The sequence below is a fragment of the Larus michahellis genome, chromosome 2 (assembly GCF_964199755.1).
Source record: "Larus michahellis chromosome 2, bLarMic1.1, whole genome shotgun sequence".
NCBI classification, from domain to species: Eukaryota; Metazoa; Chordata; class Aves; order Charadriiformes; family Laridae; genus Larus; species Larus michahellis.
This window is the reverse complement of record NC_133897.1, coordinates 30,780,995-30,802,287: the sequence shown is the minus strand read 5'-3', so window position 1 is coordinate 30,802,287 and position 21,293 is coordinate 30,780,995. Positions and strand designations below refer to the sequence as shown.

The following is a 21,293-nucleotide window of genomic DNA, read 5'->3' as shown; positions in this document are numbered from 1 at the left end:
ACCACAAAATGAAACCTGAAGGTATTGCCTGCGAATACAAAGGCTCTGGCTGGGGTGATTCTTTTGAAGGTCTGTCACTAATGCTGTCTATTTCTAGCCACTCTGGAGGATACATTCAGATTACATACTGAGAAAATAAGGTTTCTGTCTTTGACAGTAGGAGTTCAGACGGTATAAAATGTTGTCTTCTGTACTTGCACGGTAGTACCTAAATCTCTTGACTTTGCCTCAAAGTCAGTTAATAAAGAAAAATAGCAAACTGTACTGCATGCAAATTGTTTCTTATTATTCTTGTGCTTCATGAAACTTTCCTTTTTTTAAGCTGTAATTTCAGTCATGTGTGGTACACACACACATGCAGAGTAACACATTATTTTGGAGTAACTGGGCATACAGTTTTCAAATCCAGTAAAATAGACGGGCAGAATTTCCCTCTGGTACTACACAGAGTTTGATCTTGCAAAGGATGATGTATTCGAGCAGTAGCCTTGTTCCTACAAGCAGATATAATGGAAGTAGCTCTCTGGTGTAATGTGGTCAAGTGGTAGGACGAGCAATTGTTAATTAAGAACGCTGGGAGCAGCTAAGCCTGAAGAAGTGGGTGGTTTTGGCAGAATTCTGTAAACGTTTCTGAGATCAACCTTTACAAAGGGAGACTTTTGTTTGCTCTTGCTTTTTATTAAGTCTATCCAACGTAAACATTTTATTGTAGAACTCACAGAGGACGTTATTTAAATTGGATAACTGTTGTGGTTTAGGCACAAGATTATTTATGCCTCATTCCAAGTATCTATATATGAATCTAAATATTTTCTAGCCTGTTGCAGTGGTGAAAGTTACAGGCATGAAAGAGTCTTTTTTGGCCCAATATTTTGCCCATTAATGCAAATTATGTGAATTAACATAAAATGTAAGTTTCAAGCGCAGGTATATTATGTATCATGTTGCATTGTTTTAATACCTGACAGTGCATTGAATGTATCTTTTACTTTTGTGCTCAGTGTTGTAAACTGATATTCTGTAGGAGATAAATAAACTAGTACAGCTTTTCTTTTGATTGAGAAAAGTAAAATATTTTCTGTTTTCTTGAACACTTTTACAATAAATATGACTTGGAAATAAAAGTTGAATTTTTGCACAAAAGTAACTTTCACTTTGGAAAACTTACTTCTGCAATTCTAGAGATTATTGGTTGAAGTTTTAATTACTTTGCACCTCAGAAAATTGCATTTTGAACACCGATAGTGTGTTTTATTTGTTGTATTTATGTTATCTCCTACATGGGGCATTAACATACTCCTTTTCCACTCTTACATTTCAAATTCTGACATGAAAATAGCCACGTGTGAATTTTCAGTGGTGCATTATTTTGTTTGGTCGCCTGCACAACAGTTGATTTCATGCAAGGTCCTCACCGAAAGGAGGCTGACCAGAAAGTAAGCATCTGGCTGGCTGAGCTCTACCCTGGACAATATTAGCAAGATTTCACCAGTTTCTGAAGGAAGACTCTGGAAGAGGGTTTGTCCCTTCCCCTGCTAATTCTTGGCTCCCTCCTGCATACTTGGCTTGTCATAAATAAAGTTTCTACAGGCTGCGGAAAACTTTGCGTGACAACATGTTATTAAAAGTTCTGTACCGTAAATCATTTATTTAAAGATTATTTTGTGATGTAGATACAGAAAAGACTGAGCTATATTGTGCAAGTCCTTTTAACCACCCCAAAATCAGGAAATGCTCAATACTGAAATCTGAAACCCATGTGGTATTACAATCTGACACTGCATTTATAATGTCATACTGGACTAAAGATACTTTGAACAGATCATTTAACTGTTTGTTGGTGATTTCTGTACAAATGCTTACCATACTCTGAAAACGTAAACATAGCAGCATGTCTTTTTCAATTGAAAATGAGTTAACTCTCAAATTTCTGTGCTCATGAATGCAGAAATCACACATTCATTCATCTGTTTGTCCTAATTTAGTTTTGATGACAAAGCGAAACGATCGTCTTATAGGAGTAATCTCAGCCTTTTAGTTTCCTGTGGATTGTCGTTTCGTTTTGTGTCGATACTCAGCAGAGCAAGTAATTGCATTCTTGTATGTGAGAATAGTTATCTGTTACTCTTTTTCAGTGTTGCCAACGCTATTAGTTTGTCCCATTTCTGATCTGATTGCCTACGCACACGGTAACATGTAATGTATCAGCAAACGTGTTAAGTAAGATAGATAGAATAGGAATGTACACCGGGGGAAAGGCACATCTGACTGTGCATTCATTAGTGGTTTATTTTGAACAAAATAGTCTGTACTGTTCATATTTCAGTTAGAAGACAATTAAATCTGAAGGAAAAACCAGAAGTTAGGTGTCTGATCTTAAGAGTCTATGAGTAACGAAAGCATATGCATGCCTTGCTTTCTATCACAGCTTTACTATTTACATTTTCGTTCTTTAGCTTTTTAATCACATTGGCCTTCTCTGGCAGAAGAGAGACTTGGGTGAATCATAAAGTTTAGAGTTGTGATTCATTGTTAAAGACAGCTCTGTTTCTAGCTGTCTTGTATAATGAAGGTTTTGTTACAAATCGTGTCAGTTTAAATGACACAAAATTAGAACTTGGGTGAATGCAGAGGGAAGAGAATAAAAGAGATTGGTGTTGTTTTGGTTTTTGTTTTAAGAACAGATTTTTTAAAGAAAAAAGCTTGCTAATTATTCATGCAAATGATGGACAGATGTTTATATCTAAATCTAAGCACAGTAACATAGCATTTAATACCCAAGCAGCAAATTCATTGTTGTAGTCATGAACCTTATTTGGACAAGGCAGATAGTCATGACTTGTCTTGAATTTCCATGATGAATGAAAATGTACAGTCATATCACTATTAAAATGCCTTTTAACAGTGGATAAGCAGGGGACGAATGTATCATAGAATTGCAGTAACAAGACTTCTGTCTCCTGTTCAAAACCCTCAAGAGAGGATATTATGGGTGCATCAGCGAGGAGTTTGAAACTTCCTTTTTGACCCTATCCAATAGGAAAAAGAAATGTAGAGAAAAGCCATATTTTACCACCACAGCATTTATGTTATGTTTATTTTGATAAGCTGTTTCTCAATTAACAAGACTAAATTGACCAGATGTCTTGATGAGTCACCTGAAACCCAGAAGGGAAAGGCACAGGCTGTTAGCAAATACAAAATACCAAAAAAAAAAACCAAACCCAAAACAGAACAAAAGAGTAAATGCTTGACAAAACCAGGCTAGTAGTATTTGATGGAGATGTGGGCTATAATACTCACTGTGAGAGGAACCTGCTCCAGCTAGGGTGTGCTGAGATACTACTTTGTATTCTTAAGGCTGACGTTTATGAGCACATAGATAACTTGAAAATAGTGGTCTGCTCAGTGAGATAAATTAATGTATGAAGTCTGAAATTGTGAACAACTTAGGCAGGTTTGTGTTATGTTAGGCAGGTATGTGCTATGTTATGCTCATATCAAATCTGTGTCAGTAAACCTCAGCTCCAGAGACTTCTGAAAGAATTTAGAAATACAGTTCAAATCCCTTTAGAATTGTATAGGAAAGCCTAGGAAACTTACTTACTAAAAAGGCTTGTTTTGCCAGTAGCTTCTGGCTTAAATCTGCACATTTAAGTAGGGCTTGTTGGACTGCATCCCAGTGCTAGTGAAGAGGACATGTAGCAGCTGAGAAGCTCGAGTGCCCAAACTGCAATAGCCTAATCACATCATGATGTATATGGATGGATGCACATGGTAAGGGCTATCCCAGTGACCGAAAAGAGATTTGCAAAAGGATGCACAGCCTGCAGTCCTTGCCACCATAAATCTTCCTCAGAGTTTTGTAGGAGGAATGGGATGAAAATTGTGAAATCTGTCAGCACGTTCTGTAATAGCAAGAGGAAGGTTATTTATAAACTTTAAGCAGAAACTTGAGTAACCTGGCTGTCAGAGGAAATATCTGAATAGCTGTACTTGATGTCACTGGGAATTGGCCATTATTAAAGAGCTGATCCCGAGCTCTCGCTATTTTTCATTCACAGGGTGTATGTAGCGTTATTTGAAAGACAGTGAGGCGGGGGAATTGGGGGAAGCTTCCCAGGATGGCCGTGAGCACACGAGGAGGCCTTGCAGGCTTGTCTGTGCCGCGGGGAGGCTCGGAGGCAGAACCGGTGTTCAGAAGCCCTTTCCTCTTGCTGTGGCTAAGCAGGGAGTGCAGCCTCCCTCTCTGGGCATCGCTTATGGGGGAGAGGGGATTTGCTCTTGGGGGGGTTTCGTGCCCTCATTTGAAAGCACGAGAAAGGAGATAAAATCATAAAGAAGTGCTACTCCTTCATGGAGGTACAACTACTATTGCCTAGTTCATATTTTAGTCACTGCATTGGTTAATGGCCAGCTTCAGGTTTTGTACTGAAGTAAGAATTTGGACAACAGTGCTCAAGAGCAGTATTTACATGAGAAATTATTTTTTTATTAACAAAACAAGAGCGAGAATCTCCAGACAACTTTATTCAGCAGAAACACATTGTTACTCTCTTTGGCACATAAAGAACACTCAGGCTTGTATTTTCATGATACTATTGGTGCGTGCTCCTGCTTAAGATGCTTCGTGTTAGAAACATTTCCTGCATTCTGTGTCCCACAGAGAAAGAAATAAACATAGATGAAACCACAGCCTAGGCAGCATTGATAGAAGGTGTAAGAAACGTTAGTGTGCTGAAATAATTCTTGCCTTCCTAGAAATGAATTAGAATATTTTTGTTGTTAAAAATACTTAACAGTTGAAAAAACGGTGTCACAAATGTGCTGGAAAACATAGGCCGTAGAGCACATTCATTTATAAAATGATTTTTAGGCATTGGGGACACTGAATCTCACATCTCAGTGAAATCTTCATGAAGTATACAAATGATAGTAGCACTGGCAAGGTTTTTATATAAGCCCACACGTAACAAGTCTTGTTAAGATACAGTCTTGGTGTTTCATTATGCCAACAACAAATATATTAGCCTGTAGTCCCCTGTGGCTTGGTAGAAACAATGTTGTCAGATAAAGTTTTAATTACACCAAAGTCCTTGTCTAGAAAATTTAGATTGCCATTTATTTCACACCTTTCTTCTGGGAGATAATAATTGTTAAATACCGAAACAATTTTGTAAGTGAACGGGTTCCATGTTAAATTTGATTTTTCTGTTAGCCGTACTCCTGCTTTATGTTTTCATGTAACAGTAGCTTGGGCTTAATTTGGTAACAGAAGAACCATGCTCTTTCCACTTACTGCTGATGTCTGTCGTAAATATAACATGGTTGTATAGGTTAAATAGTTAGTCTGGCACTGCATGGTTTTATAGTACTTGAAGACACTTCTCTGTATAGTGAGTTAATCATCGATCTCCGTGACTTTTTCAGAATGTAATTAAATTACCATGGGTTTGATCAGAGAGGCAGTGATGAGTTTCCCCAAATTAGGTTGTGAGTGGAAAAAGTAACTCCACTAACAGTAAGAGCATTTCAGATGTCAAGTCTGTCATTTACGTGGCCAAAACAATGTATTAATGGAATGTATGCAGATGTCAAAATCCCTGCTTTAAGTAATGGAAAAATACCCACTCTTCAACAGTCATAAGGAGTATAAAGCTTTCAGATTTATACTTGAACCCGTAGAATAACATTAGGAAAGTGGAATATAGAGCGAATCATCCAGGTCTTGTCAACTATAAGTAACATGAATAGTTATGGACAGGCACTGTGAAAATTAAGATTCAGGAACTGATGCAGCATGCCAAGCTGTCCTCTAATTTGTGTTGTTATTAAGGTGAAATATTTAGGTCTCAAGAATGAAGAGTTTTCCTGCTTTGATTGCTACAGTACAACTGACAGTTAATCTGGAAAAAACCCAAAATGTTAATCTGCAGGGGAGCTTCTCACCTGGGTCTGCTTGATGTAAATTAGATCCACTAATATGAGTCTGAACATATTTATGACAGAGTGGATATCTGCCCACGGAGTAATGTTTAATAACCAAGAAAGATGAAGGAATAATTGTCTTTAGAAAAAACAATTTATCTAGAAAGAAAGAGTGTTCTTTAATGGACAGTGTTTATGGCCTATCAAGGAACTAGATGGAGAGGCAGTACCTAAAATGGGTATTAAAATTGTGAAGAAGGTTATTAAAAGTTATTGGGTTAATCAGTGGACCATTTTTTAGCCCTTGGCTAGGTATAGTTTTAATTGCTAAAAATGGTGGCCATATCTTCCTGAGAACATAGTGAAGATAATGCAATTAGTTTTGCTGATGCATGAACGTGCCAAGGTCAGACTCAAGACAGAGGGTTTAGGTTTGGCCTCTGTGAATTTCCACGTGGTAGAACTAGTCTGAACTGTGTTCTTACCTCGGGGAAATCAGTGCGTGTTATTTGCAGAGGAGAGTATCTCAAAAGAACCCAAAACCATAACCTAGGCTTGTATTGGAAGGTACTGGTTTGATTTGTGTTTTTCCAAAATATTTGTCTAATTTTAGAAATCCTAGAGTAGGTACAGTTAAAATAGTTGTTGTATGGATTTTCAATTTTTAGATATTTGGTTTTGCTCATTGAATCACTATAATTATATCTGAAGAAAAAAGGGTTTCCTCATGTAAACTACACCAATAATAATAGGATTTGATGGAATAATTGTATTAGACAACGTACAGCTGGTCAGTCCCCCAGTAAGCACAACTTAATGCAGTACTGAGCCTATTACAAACAGTGCTGGCATCCCTGCTCCAAAGGGCAGTCAAGGATCAGGGAGGTTGTTTGCTCTGGAAAAACAACCCCCCCCCCCCTCCCCCTTTCAAAGTGTTTTACCACAGACTTGCGGCAAAAACAGTTCACTTGGGAACTTTGGATATGTTCACAGACTTGAAACGGACCATATGGATCCTCAACGTTCAGCTTCCTACAGTAATTATGGGGTAGAAATTCAGTTTAGAACTTTCAGACACAAAAGCTTTTGTCAGAAATCATATGTTAGAATTGCATTACAATAACCTAAAAAAAAAAAGAAAGTTTCCTCAAGTATTCTTCCACCTTCCTCCAGGAGGAAACAATTACTCAATTACTCATAGCCAGTTTTCTGTTTTATTTTGAAACTCTGCATTCAAACCCCATTTTTCTCCAACGGTTGAACTTGATTATGCCTTAATAGTTCGGTTAGTAAAATTTACATTTTTTTTCGATTCACATACCAATAAACCAAGTATTGTCACTACAATAGAAGTGCTGTGCTTAAATTATGGAGTGGAGTGTAATATAAACCATGATATTCCCTCATATGTGTACAGAATGATATATTGTGTTCAGATGCAATGTTATTGTGGCAATTGGTGACCCAAATTACTTTCACTGTCATTATGGTATACTGCCTATACTGTGGGCTGTCAGGTGCCAAGAAGCGTAAATATGATTCTATTGTGTAAACAAACAGCTAGAAGTTTCCAATCTTGTTACTGTGTAATAAGTTTTATGTGGTTTTAGGCAAGGAAATAAAATAAGATTTACTGAGGCTTAGGTTAGAATAATAGATAAGCAACCATGTTAAAAAAGTTGGTCCATGAGGAACAACAATAGAGTATCATTAAAGACTATATTAATGAGACAGCCCTATGTTTTGTAAATTGTCATGTTCCAACTTCTTCCTTATGAGCCACCTGAAGTTTTCTTAAGAAAGTTGTTTGTTTTTTTTTTTAAATTTAATAGTAAGAAGCTTTTATTCAGGGTATGGCTATCCTGTTATAAAATATTGTACCCCTCTTGGCTGATACTCCATCCCTAGCAAACATACTTTGTCCTTCAATCCTTTTTCAAGACTAAAAATTGCTGAAGAACACCAGGCAGCCATACTGTTGTGGGTGGTTAAGTGGTATCCAGAACTCAAATATGTTTCTAAATTTTTATGTCTGCCCCTTTTTCTAAAATATATGCTGCCGATAAAACTTTATAGCTTACACAATATTCAGCTACTTAAAATGGCATTGCAAGTTTTTTTTATGTCTGAGTTATAGGCTATATCTGTAGGAAAAATGATAATGTGAAAAGTGGTATAACAGGTGTGGATAACATGGTGCAACCTTTATAATAGTAACAGTTGTCTGTAAGTTTTATTTTTTTTTCCTGGTAAGTCCTGATAAATAGAAGTTTAAACAGAATCTCAAAAAAAGCAGAGATGTCAAATGTATTAATCCAAGATATAACTGTTTGCAAATATTAGGTTGTTTTATAGCTAGTCTGGGCTTTCGATGTGATTTTGTGGACTTCCTCAATTGAATACAGACATTCCTGAAAAAACCGCTGAATTAAACTCCATCCCTTTTTGCTTCCAGCAATTACTTGTCGCAGACAAGACGGAGGACAGGCTGACATCAGCGAGTGCCTTAAGTACTCTGGCCCATTACCATCCTTAACACAGACGTGCCAGATTCCCTGCCAAGATGATTGCCAGTTTACGAACTGGTCAAAGTTTTCTTCCTGTAATGGGGACTGTGGAGGAGTCAGGACAAGAAAACGCACTCTTGTCGGTAAGAGTAACAAGAAAAAGAATATATATTGTATTAATTATTGCTACTGTCTTGATTAAAACCTGCGTTGCTCTGTTCCCCTACGAAAAGCAAGCAATGTTTGTCCTCTTGGCAGAAAGCTGACCCAATGTTACTGTCATGCTCTGTACAGTGTTGGTGGGAAAAAACAGAAAAAATCCCTCAGGAGAACAAACTCCTGACAAATGTGTCAGACTCTTGATCATGGGGAAGTGGCTAGAGAGAAGAACAGAGAGGAGGACAGAGGAGGTGAGGGTTTCTTCTAAATGGAGCGCACATAGTAAACCGCAAACCAGACCATTTCTTTTTCTGACAGGCAAGTCAGCGTTGGCTGTAGTTCCAGGGAGGCGAAAACCTGGGGTTTTATTGAGCTCTGTGTTATCTTTTTACCAAAAGGGGCAGAATTATTTGCTATTCGAAAGGTTTTCACACCATATGTATTCCCAGTCCTGATTCTGCAGCCTGCTTCTGTGCATAAAGAGGTCAGGGAGGTTTATCATTCGTACAGAATTATGTCCTTGAGATTATCTATTTGTGCTAAGCATTTAACAAATATAAGAGACTGGCCTTTGTGGTTACACTTTCTCAAGACGTTTCTCTGAGTTACAGCTTAAAATACAAAAATACTTTTTCAAGAGCTTTTCTTATTTTTTTTTCCCTTAAAATTATTTGACTGATCGTTTGCTCTGGCAAAGGAAGACTCTCTCTTCACATCACTCTCAAATCACTTTCAGTCCCAAACAAGGTTAAACAAGTTCAATTTTACTTAGACAAGAAACTAGATTTGGAAAACTGATAATGAAAAGCAGAGTGGCCGCAGACGCTGTTAATGATTTGCATTTTCTTGGTTTATGTGCACTTTCTCAGCTAAGACTTTAGGGAGCAGGTCTGCAATTTGTTTTGATTCCTCTTCAAGCATGATTCTGTGCACAAGCTGTACCTTGCTGGCGTTGGCTAACCAGACTGAATTCTTACCAGATTGAATTGGGTCTGTTTTCTTTCATTGTCTTTTTTTTCGCACTGAACTGTAATTGAGAAAAAAAGTCTTGTTGAAATTTCCCTGGAGCTTCCAATAGAAAACCTTTTAATAGAAAACCTAGTGAAAGTGGATTTTTTTTATTTTTTTTTAAATCGGTGACAGACCAATCAACAATCATCTCTCTTTAACAGGTTCAGATGTTAACCCGCTCACATGCCTCTTAGATGGTGTTTTGGTGCATTAGAATTACTACGGCAGCTGAGTGTTTTTCAGCCTTAAGCTTTGGTTTACCTCTTTTGAACTTCTTAGCTGCAGTCTTGAATGTCAGATTTATGATTAAGCCAGTCCTTTCCCTGGCTGAATGTTTGCTCTCCAAGTTCTTTGTGCTCTCCGCTCTTCCATTGCCTTCATCCAGCAGCTCATATCACTGCAAGAGGCAATAGAATCATAGAATCATAGAATCTTCATGGTTGGAAAGGCCCTTTGAGATCATCGAGTCCAACCATACACACACCAAAAAAAAAAAAAACACCACAAAAAATCACAAACAAACAACCTACAATCTCTGTCACTAGAGCATGCCCTGAAGTGCCAAATCTAGACATTTCTTAAACACCTCTAGGGATGGTGACTCAACCACCTCCCTGGGCAGGCTGTTCCAGTGCCTGACCACTCTTTCAGTAAAGTCATTCTTCCTAATATCTAATCTAAACCTCCCCTGCCGCAACTTCAGACCATTTCCTCTGGTACTGTCATTATTCACCTGGGAGAAGAGGCCAACACCCACCTCTCTCCAGCCTCCTTTCATGTAGTTGTAGAGGGCAATGAGGTCTCCCCTCAGCCTCCTCTTCTCCAAGCTAAACATGCCCAGCTCCCTCAGCCTCTCCTCATATGACCTGGTCTCCAGACCCCTCACCAGCCTGGTAGCTCTCCTCTGGACACGCTCCAGCACTTCCATGTCCCTCTTGTACAGAGGGGCCCAGAACTGAACACAGCACTCGAGGTGAGGCCTCACCAGTGCCGAGCACAGAGGCACGATCACTTCCCTGCTCCTGCTGGCCACGCTATTCCTGATACAAGCCAGAATGCTGTCGGCCTTCTTGGCCACCTGGGCACACTGCTGGCTCAATATGTTACTTAATTTTCTTCTGTCTTGTGACACTCGATTAATTTGTGTCCCTTGAAAACTCTTGAGGTTTTAGTTAACAGAATAAAAAGTTGTTCCAGGGATGTCCCACCCTTTGCCACAAACTTTTCCATGTGACATGTGATGGCCACCCTTCCACTTTCTTCTTCAACTTTTTTTTAATCTGTTTTTTTTTCTTTATTCTGCATGAAATGAAAAGAAAAAAAAACATGCTCTGCTTCTAAATTATAACTGAAACTTCAAGAGTGAGACTCGGCCTCTGTCAGAGCGCTATTTGCCAATTAATCTGCATTGTCTGTGGTGGAGGCAGGCTAGCTAAGGGGGGTGCCCATTAGCAGCCTCAGAAAGAATGTGATAGGATCCAAACCCTATCCCCTAATCCTTCGCCCTGTAAATCAGAAAACCTGTGGACAGTGAATAATTCATGATCTTCAAGAAGGCTCACTGTGACTGTCTTATAACTCCAGTGAACTTTATGCCAGGTTTGCTTCCACAAGAGAAAAAAAACCCTGACTAATAATTTTTTTATTCATTTTAAAAACAAAGTAAGAAAGAACAGATTCTATTAACACTGAGATACTTCCCTGCCTGAGTTAAGTTATCTCTTCAAACTTGCAAAAACAGTGATATCTGCAGTAGTGTATTCTCTGTGGCAATGCGCTACCCAGGCTGACACATAAAGCTCCCTTGCAGTAAATTCATAACTATTTATGGTGAAAATGAGGAAGAAGCATTTTTAGTATGAAGTTGTGCTGTCAAAAGAAAGATTTTTGCAAAGACTACTGCCTTAATATATATGATCTGTCCATTAGGGAAAGGAAAATTGAGCAAACTTTACCAAAGAGAAGATTTAAAATAGATTTAATAGGAAGTAGAAGGTGAGCGCAAGGCTATGCTCCAGTTGGGGAAGGAAAACGAGGAGAGATTTGAAAAGAGACAAATTCACAGAAGGAACTTATTTACAAATTATTTACAAATGTATGAGAACAGGTGATGAAATTAAAGGATTCTGACATTTTGAAAGAAGGTACTACTGTAGCAAAGATCCATGTTACTTCCTTCTGCAATTTCCTTCAACTTGAGAGAGTTTTATCGAGAGATGATTTTTTTTTATTGGACTGTACACTGCTGAAGTAACAGAGGAAAAAGTGTATATTTGTTTAATTACTAACTTTTTCAAATTGTACTCCCCAGGCACCTTTATCCAAAGTAAATACAAATATATGGCTTTATTTTAAAAGATGTTGTCTTTGTGCAAATTGTAGGCATCCATTAATTTAGAAATTCAAGTCATTGACCTAAATGAATAAAGACTAACGTAATTAGTTTTAGGCATATGTATTTGAGTGCAAGCACTTGTTACAGAAGTCTAAATTAATTTTTTGGGAGATGTAAACTGATATGAACTTTCTAAAGTAATTATTTCTTCTTTCTAGGAAAAAGTAAGAAAAGAGAGAAATGCAAAAATTCTCAGTTATATCCTCTGATTGAGAATCAGTTTTGTCCATGTGACAAGTACAGTGCTCAGCCTGTGGGAAATTGGTCAGACTGTATTTTACCAGAGGGAAAGCTGGAAGTATTGCTGGGAATGAAAGTACAAGGAGACATTAAGGAATGTGGACAAGGCTATCGTTACCAGGCCATGGCGTGCTACGACCAAAACAATAGACTTGTGGAAACATCACGATGCAACAGTCACGGTATTTATAGACCTCTTTTCTTTCATCTGTTTACTTATCTGCTTTATTTCATTTAACAGAATAACTGTACAGGTAGAATTAGCAGATTAATATTTATTGGTTAGGCTGTGTTTTGTCCCAAGATGCCTTTAAACCCAGCACATGTTTTTGCTGACTTGGAAAATAGTAAACTTAATTTTTATGATTACTACGGTGCAAAGTTTAAAAGTAAAATCATGGCAAATTGCTAACTAGGTATTTTAACAGATAAAAGTAAAATTTTGGTGTTTTTCCTGATAACTGCACCTGCAAATTTGAGAATAAAGCCATTTAGGAGGGTCAGATGCTCAAAAAAGAAACAGGGACAGCACAGGACTATTTTGGAAAGGCTGAAATCATTTCCACAGATTCTTCAGATAGCTTTAATCTTCTTAAATAGCCTTATCTCTACCATTTGCTTTTTAGCACCTTAATAGGCATGCATTGACCTGACATCTACAGCACACAACACTTTGTGTAATTCTGTCATGTGTAAAACTAGAATGTTTAAAGACTTTATATTCTTTGTGTTTGCATTGCTCCTGGGGGGAATAGGAGCAATGTGAATATATCGATACGATCCTTGCCTTCCTAAAGTGGATACATCTATTGTGTTAGGATCAAAACTGGCACTTTCTGATTTTCAGTGAGACAAAATTGTGTTAGTTTACGTCACTGGAATTTTTGTGTTCATTTGTTTTCCTGTTTGCAGTGCAAAATTGTATCATCTGAGATATTGGTATGAAAAGCTGGATGTTAGTCTCAGTGCCATTAGAAGGTCAATCTAAGTTTAATTTGTATATGTATTCTACTTTATAATGTTAAATTAAGATAACAGAAGTTTTATTTATTACTTAGATAAAGTTAAAATAGCTAATCAAAGACATTGAATGACTTAAGGGTATTTTAATTAGCACTATTAATTCCTCTTTAGATCTACGATAACTAAGAAACTGAATGTATCAAGCCGAGCTGGGGCATATCTTTGTGATTCGATGACAAAGTGAGCACTCAGCTTAATACCTCAAAGCAAAGTCGGAAGATAATTTTGTGAAGAATTTTCTCTCATGTTTATTTTTATTCAGAATCATCTTTTGCTGTAGTTAACTCATACTGAAAGATAAGTTTGTATAAATACATCAGAATGTCAAAGTCTAAATCCCAAATTCTTATGGGACAGGAAATCTCTCATTCTACTCTGAGAATGTTCTTTAACTCTGTTCTCAGCTGTTTGCTCTGCGTTGAGGCGCAGAAAGATTTTGTTTCGTTCTTTTGTGTAGTTTAACGAGGATGCACTTGCTTAGCCTGACCAGGACCATTTACCAAAAGATGCAGCTACCTCTAACGACCAGCAGTCGATCTGCCTGGCTTCGGATTTGTCCTGAGGGAATTGGAAAGCTCCTCAGAAATCTGGTAGCGAACACTGAAAAAAAGAGTCATGGAACAATCTGAATTATTCAGAACACATTGTTATAAAATACAGAACTGAAACTTTTTCCTATTTCATTGTTGATTTTTTTAAAACTTTAACTATACGTGACACTATGTTAGGAATTAGTATTCTTTCAGCATTAGGTCCGGAGTGACCTTTCAAAAGTGGAAAATAATAAAAGAACTTAAGTGCAGGGGAAACTAGAGAGTCTGATGGCCTACTGCCAGTCAGTTTTTGTTGACTTGAAGAATGGCGACTGTCAGGTTTTGTGTCAACAGCCACGAGGGAGGGGAGAAGCTTCCATTGTAAGAATCAGAGACATATAAAAGAGGAATTAAAAATGGGGGGAAAAGGATATTCTCAACCATCTTTGTTTACCCTGTAGCCCTTCATGATAGCAATTTCAAATCTTATGGATTTTATCAGTGAATGTCACGTACACTCAGAGTGACCACAACGAATAATAATCCAGTGGAAAAGCTACTAACAGTGTATTGTTATTATGCCTACTATGCCCAGGATGACTGTTTACATGCTATTAACACTAGCAGGCAACCTTCCCAAAACACAACATAGCTTTGCTTTGTTTTGTTTTTTCTTTCTACAGTTCTGTCCCACTTTTCTCACTGGAGATGAGTCTCTTTTAGCTTCCTTTGTAAACTGTAAATGTTTGTTAGTCATTACTGTATTTACTATAGGGTGGGAAGCCTGAATCCTTTGGGGTTTTGGAGTTTTGTTTTGAATTCTTTCTCTCTAGATCTGTTTATTAAGGTGTCTGGCTCTGATTCTGTGTGTTTTCTCATCAGTTCCATTTGAGGGAGAGTGCCTTTATCTTGGTCCATGGTGCAGTGCATGGGCCGATGAAGCTTGGAAGTGCGGTTGAACTAACCCTGCATTCCTAGCACTTCCTAAAATTGTTTGACAGGAATTTCAGGTGTACAAGGAATGAGGTATCTAAACTGACTTTGGTGGTAAGGAATTAAACTGATGCTAAGGAATACGTCACTAAAATTATGGTTTCCTTTCCAGTAGCTCTTCTGGAACAAAAATCTATTACTGGTGAGTGTTGTACACGCACATAGTACAGAATATTTCTAAGGCTTACCTAATTTATTGTCTGCCTTCAGCATTTCTCCAGGTTTAGCACAGTTTTGCAGATACAAGGGGGCTAGAATAGATGATGTAGATGTTTCAATCTAATTTCAGTATATATTTGCTGCCTTTTCTGAATATCTGCTTTGTATTCATGGATTACGTTCTGATGATTTGTTTTATTTTTCTCAACACGTATAAGCTGCTGTTTTGCCAGTTAAATCTTATTTTATATCTTACCAGTATTTATGATGTTTTTCTTGTTATTTTCATGCCCTTGGTGTATGACAGTTCTTCAGTTTGGCATCATCTCTGGATTTCAGTGTGCTGTTTGTTTTTGTCTTTAAGAACAAGCATAAAAGCTATATTATGCCAAATCAACAAGGGACTTCTGTGGTATCACAATAGGTACCCCACCTGCTAGCAAATAGAAGTGCCTCATAGCTTCCCATCAATCTGCTTTTAGTTTTTCAAGCTAAACTTGACAGGACTCATAATTCAAGCCTGCTTGGGTTATTTTTTTAAATTCTATCAGAGTTGCTTATTTCCCTACAGAAATGATAGCATTGGATTTTTCGCTAATTTTGTAACTGATCCAAAGAGGAAGAGTCATGTGTGTCTGCTATGTTATCTCCTTTATTCAAAAATCTGTTTTAGTTCCTGTGAGTCTGATATTTCTTTTCCAAGTAGTACAGTATGTAATTGCAGGTTTTATGGGGTATGATTAGGTGAAGTAGCTTGGACTAGGAGAGAAATCAAGACCATTACTTAAGGGAAGATGTTTCCTGTGCGGTGTCGAAATTTTACTTGCACTTTTGTTGTCTTCTGACACTATGAAATCGTGAAGTGGGAAATGAGGATAGCTGTACTTCTTCACCTGTGACAACATCCTCTAAATCTGACAAGCAGGACAAACTACACCCACACTGATGTTATTAATATATCATGGGATATGCTGTGTGATATACTAAAACGCCACATGAAACTCAAATTGTGAGACTGTCAGAAGTTTTGTATAAATACTGCTGTGTAAATTTATGAGGCTATGAGCAGGTCAGTGTTGCAAGTCATGCTGTTTTGCGTGGGAGGAATGAGAAGACAGACCTGCTCCACAGTGCCAAAAAATTCATAAGCTGTTTGTTTTGCTAAATGCTGTGTGTTTATAATCACGATTCTGTTGACTTACTCAGGAAAGAAAAGGTAAACAGACGCAGAAGAATAAATACTTCAGAGCTCTTTTTACTACTTGATACATCTGTTTTTCAAAAGATTTGAGAATAGTTAACTAACAGTTTCCTAGGCACCATGGAGCTAAAGGAATGATGCAACACAAGGCAGGCACCTAAATTCATGGACCCATAAGAAGATGGGTCTATTAATCTGCAATAATCTTTGAAATTTTGGGTGCAGGGATAAAGTCCCCAGTATGAACAAGTTTCTCAGAAAGACAGGAGTGATCATAGGTCTGAAAAAAAGAAAAGGCAAAATAAGTTTAAGTGAATCTGTTGTTACTGCTAGATGAGAACACTGGATAAGCAGAGGGCAGAGTCGTTTTGAGAGGGTCCTTAGCTTTGTGTAGCTTAACAGGTACTTCAAAAGATTTCTCAAACTTCAGCTGCGGAGGGACGCGGTGATTTTTTTCTTAGTTTCTTTTTTATCTGGGTGTTTTTTTTTTCAGTGTTAGATGTGCCTAATATTTTGGTTTTTCTTTTCAAAAGATTTTGTTTCAAATTTGAGCTAAATGTAGTGATGAAAGAGTTAGCTCCATTCAGCAGCCATTTGAAATATTCTGCCGCTGGTATGTTTCAGCCATTCCAGTTCTGCGGAGTGTGGGCAGGAGCTAACAGCTGACAGTTATCAGCAGATGCTGTAATGTCAGCTAGGAGTGGGAACTGAGCTGTTTTTACCTGATTTCCTTAATGGAAGTCACATAAATTGCCCCTTTTTTGGTTCCTGCTTTGTTTCATTACTACATAGGAAATTATACTGGAGAAATACAAAAATGTATGGTTCGGTTGATAGTCAAGTGTGAGAGGTTTGTTTGTTTTTTTTTTTCCCATCAGAAAAGCAGCAGTTGTTTTTCATAGCTTTACCCCTGTCATCACTAGTATACTTAGAGCTCTGTGGATAATGACATATGCCTGCCGCCAATCTGTTTCAGCGTATTTGTGAACAAAATTGAAAGAAAGTCTCTCTTTAAACTGTACCTTGGAATTTTCATCACAAAAAAATCAAAAGCAGGCCACTGTCACGCTTATGAAATACACTGTTTACTCTTCAATATTTAGTTTTCCTCCATTATATATCAGTTGTGAATCATGACCCACATAAGCTAAGCGGTGCTTGTGTTTGTGCGTGTGTAGTGAAGGCAAACACAGTAGCATGGCAGACAGATGCAGCATTTTTATATAGGTCGTATTACCCTTCTTAATTCATGTCAGTTTACTGTTAAGACCTTAGGCACATTCAACCAGTCCAGGATAGTTTGTCTGCTGCCTTATTAGTGTGAGATTATTTCCCCCTTTAGCATTAATTAAATGAGATGCATTGATTTGTGCTGACTCCACAAAGCTCTCCATGGCTACAAGGCTTATGTGGGGGATTAGAGAGGAATATCTGCGTATCAGTGGATACTTTTACAACAGCTGCTAGGAGTAGCAATATGAATCAAGGAATTTTGTGTTTAATTCCTTATGTTTTCGATAGTAAAAATCTCATATGTTTTAACAGAGTCTACAGAGTCCAAGATGTCAGTTAGAACTTGCTGCATCCACTTGTATTAACATTTTTAAATTTTTTTTTCACTTTCAGTATTCTAACCTGAAGCAATGCAAATTTACCAACAAAAAATAGCAAAGTGTTAAAATTTAATTGAGACTTTCTGCCACATGTTTATTCTAAAATAAATATATTTCATAAGAGATTCTAATCTAGCATGGTAGTGTGTTTAGGTTCTCAAATTGTTATTAGGCTACTTTGCTGTTTCGTAGCTTGTATCTTTTCTAATACTTTTTTTTAATATATACAAGGTGTCATATGTGTCCTCTTGTGTGTTCTCAAGGAATGTGCTACCTATCACCCTGAACCAGAAATACTAGCTTAGTTCTCTGCATTATGGTGCCACCGTGTCTGCCCTGTCAACAGGACATCAGTCATGGAGCAGTCATACATCAACCCAAAGACCTGTAGTCAGTTCATCCGAGACAGAACTGCTGATGCAGAAGACAGTTAAGCATTAACAATTGCTCTCAGATTTTGAGGCTTTGAAGGGTAGTCCTGAAAAAAAAAAAAAAGAAAAAAATCTCATGGAGTTTAATCTATGTTTCCAAGGCTAAGCAGAAATACTAATAGTCTCAAGAAATACATACATTCTGTTACAAGTGAAATGCAAGTAACTGTATTTTTCTTTGCTCTAGAAGATGAGATCCAAAAACTTTGTATTTCCTTGAAAAAAAAATAATTAAAAAATCTGTGTTATAGAACATAAACTGTTCTGACATTGCGATTTTTTTCTTGGAAACTTAGCATGACATTTTAGTCATGAAAGCAGGAGCATAACTGTCAGTCCTAAGGACAAAAGAACTCATGTAAACACTTTCTAAGACGTTCATTATGTCTGCACCCTTCAACTCAAGTAGTCAGTCTGTTCTTACACATTGCTGGTGCAGTTTGTGGGGAAAAATCTTATATCCTTAACCTGCTTTGTCATTAGACAAAGTGTGAAGTCCATTAAAGTCCTCCATTATAAATTATCCATCACATCTGTTAATGACTTTGTTCTAGGAGTCCAGATTTTATAGCCAATTAGCAATGGGACAGTAAACCTTTCCCTTTTAATAATGAGTTCAGTCCCTACTCCTAGTGGTTCAGAGCCATTTGTTAAATTGTGGTTCAGTAATAAATCTTTAATGATAGAATAACCATGTTCTTGCTCATAGCAGACAACTGCCCATTTCACAGCCTTGTGAAGTTCAGCTGATAGGTGCTGAAATAATTGAAGAACTACTACACTGGGAAAAGGAATAGGCCTTAAAAGACGGGCGTCTCTTTCCAGTACCCTTCTGGACCATGCAGGGCCAATGCTGTGTACCACAGTATCCCAAGATCTCACCTCTCCAACCCTTAGATGTTTTAGGGAGGAGAGCTGCAGGAAGCATGCAGTGAAAGACTTTAGTCAGGAGGATGAAGAGCAGACAAAACAAGAACTGCTGATGTCCAGAGAACGTATTTTCAGCCTTTACAGTGTTGGTCTTCTATTTCACTGTCCCTCCCCAACCGTCACACTCCTTTCCTCAGCTCTTCTTCATAGTCATTTCTCTGCTCTCGTTCTTTCCTTCTCTCTGCATCTATCGTATTTCTACCTTGGTAATTTCTTTCTTGTTCTGTAAACCTCAAGGCTCTAGCATTCCATTTGCTGCAATTATATTCCATAACTTGTCTGTGTGATATAATTGTGTGATATTCCGCCATACAGACACCCACCTCCACACCACCTAACACCTCCAGTTAGAGGACTGTTTCTTTAATAAGATTTTACACTGTCTAACACAAGGGGCACCCTTGCAAGGATGATTAGATCAGAGTGGAAACAAGACTGAAAAGTGAAAAATGGCTCATTCATGTCCTTTATATGTCAGAAACTATGTATCTGCATCACCAGTCCTATTTGCATGTCGTATGTCTGGTTTCTGTGCTTCTTTGTTTTCTAAGTAATGTTTCTATATCACAATTCGCTCTCTTCTCACTTGCTAAAATTTTTACAGCATGAACAAAGTTTACAAATACAAGCACCTGAAATTTAACAAAAATAACAAAAAAAAAGGAAAAAAAAAGAAAAAAAAAGATTATAAGCTTTTCAAAGTTCCTGAAAACCTACTTTCTTGGATTTGAGTGGAGGGGCGATTCCTATGAACTTCTGGAGATCATCATCCTTAATCACTCTAAAAGCTACGTTGACATCATACACACAGAAAGGCATCTGAGGTGATGACATGCTTCAGAGAAGCTTTTTCTGAAAAGTACCATTAGATGGGTAGTAAGTGGAGTGGAACAAGTCATTTGAACAAGTAATTTATATTTTTTTTCAATTCAGTCTTCTTTCTTGGCTACAGAAATATTTGCAAGCATCTTGAAGTCTGCTTCTGCCTGGGTTCTAAGGGAGTCCAGTGGCACAGCTAAATGTTCAATAGTCTGTCGAGAGAAGTAGTGAGGTGCCTGAGAGGAAAAGCAGATGCCAAGGGATGAAGATGCCAAACACTTTTTAATGTCAGATATAACAGGGTCATTCTCATTCTACACACAAATTACCTATAGAATTAAAATCAGAGACTGCAGTCTTTTTAATGCTTCCCTTTTTATTTGTGGGCACATTCTTCATTATATTTCGCTGTCTGGTTAAGATATATCAGAGTAGGCTCTTTGAGGGCATCACATTCTGATGGTGCTACACCAAGATATTACTTTTGGCAGGCTGTTTATTTCTTTTCTCCTCTTTCTTTGTTTTCTATCCCTACACAGTATGTCTTTACAATTCTCTTGACTCTATGTTCTGAGCCATTTTTTTTTCTTCCCTCCCCCTGTCCTTTCTTACCCTTTCTATTCTCCTCAGCATCTCTTTTGTCTTGTGTCTCCTCTGTTGTTCTGACTTTTGACTCTTCGCCATGAAAAGTAACTTCACTTATTTGTTTTCTTTTCCTTCTGTTTGGAGAAGGCTTGGAAGCTGTGAAACTCCTTTCTGGATCCCTTTGTTCTGTTCATGTCCTTGACCTATTTTTTATCCAGTGTTCTTAGTGTTAACAGTGCTTGGGAGTTTTTTATGTTTTTTGCATAATAATAACTGTTTTTCTCTCTGCTCTCCAAAAATGGTCCACATTTCCAGTGGCCCCAAACCTTCCTACCTTGTAGAGCTTCTTTTCATGCCTTCAGCGATTGACTCCATTCTTGTTCTCTTCTTCGTGTGTTTTCTTCCATTCTTCTTCCACTGGTTACTTTTCACATGTGGAGTTTGGGTCTTGATGCCAGCTTTTCTGAGGAAATAGGAAGGAGGGAGAGGAGGGGATCATAGGCCAGATAACCCAGGGGTGGCATAGGAAAGAGCTATATGGTGAGCAGAAGCTTGTAGGATTAAGGACCCAATATAAAATTGCAGTTCAGTATTTTTTTCATTATAAAGTAGGTGGGAAATGTCAGCTGGTCCACTGCATCCTTTCCAAATATGTTAACAAACAAGTTTGTAATTTTCCACGTTATAACTCTTACTAAGACACTATACCTGTAATATGATACTGTTCTGGCTTTATTGCATTCTATGCTAAAGGAGTTTTAGTGAC

General features: G+C 37.7%; 1 protein-coding gene across 1 annotated transcript in view; it reads left to right on the top strand.

The window, feature by feature from the left end:
• THSD7A (thrombospondin type 1 domain containing 7A) overlaps nucleotides 1-21,293 on the top strand; it is a 327,266-nt gene that overhangs the window by 268,944 nt on the left and 37,029 nt on the right. The window contains exons 22-23 of the mRNA XM_074574765.1: nucleotides 8,384-8,578; nucleotides 12,159-12,422. Coding sequence (XP_074430866.1) covers nucleotides 8,384-8,578; nucleotides 12,159-12,422 — 459 coding nt within the window. The remainder of the gene's footprint in view (nucleotides 1-8,383; nucleotides 8,579-12,158; nucleotides 12,423-21,293) is intronic.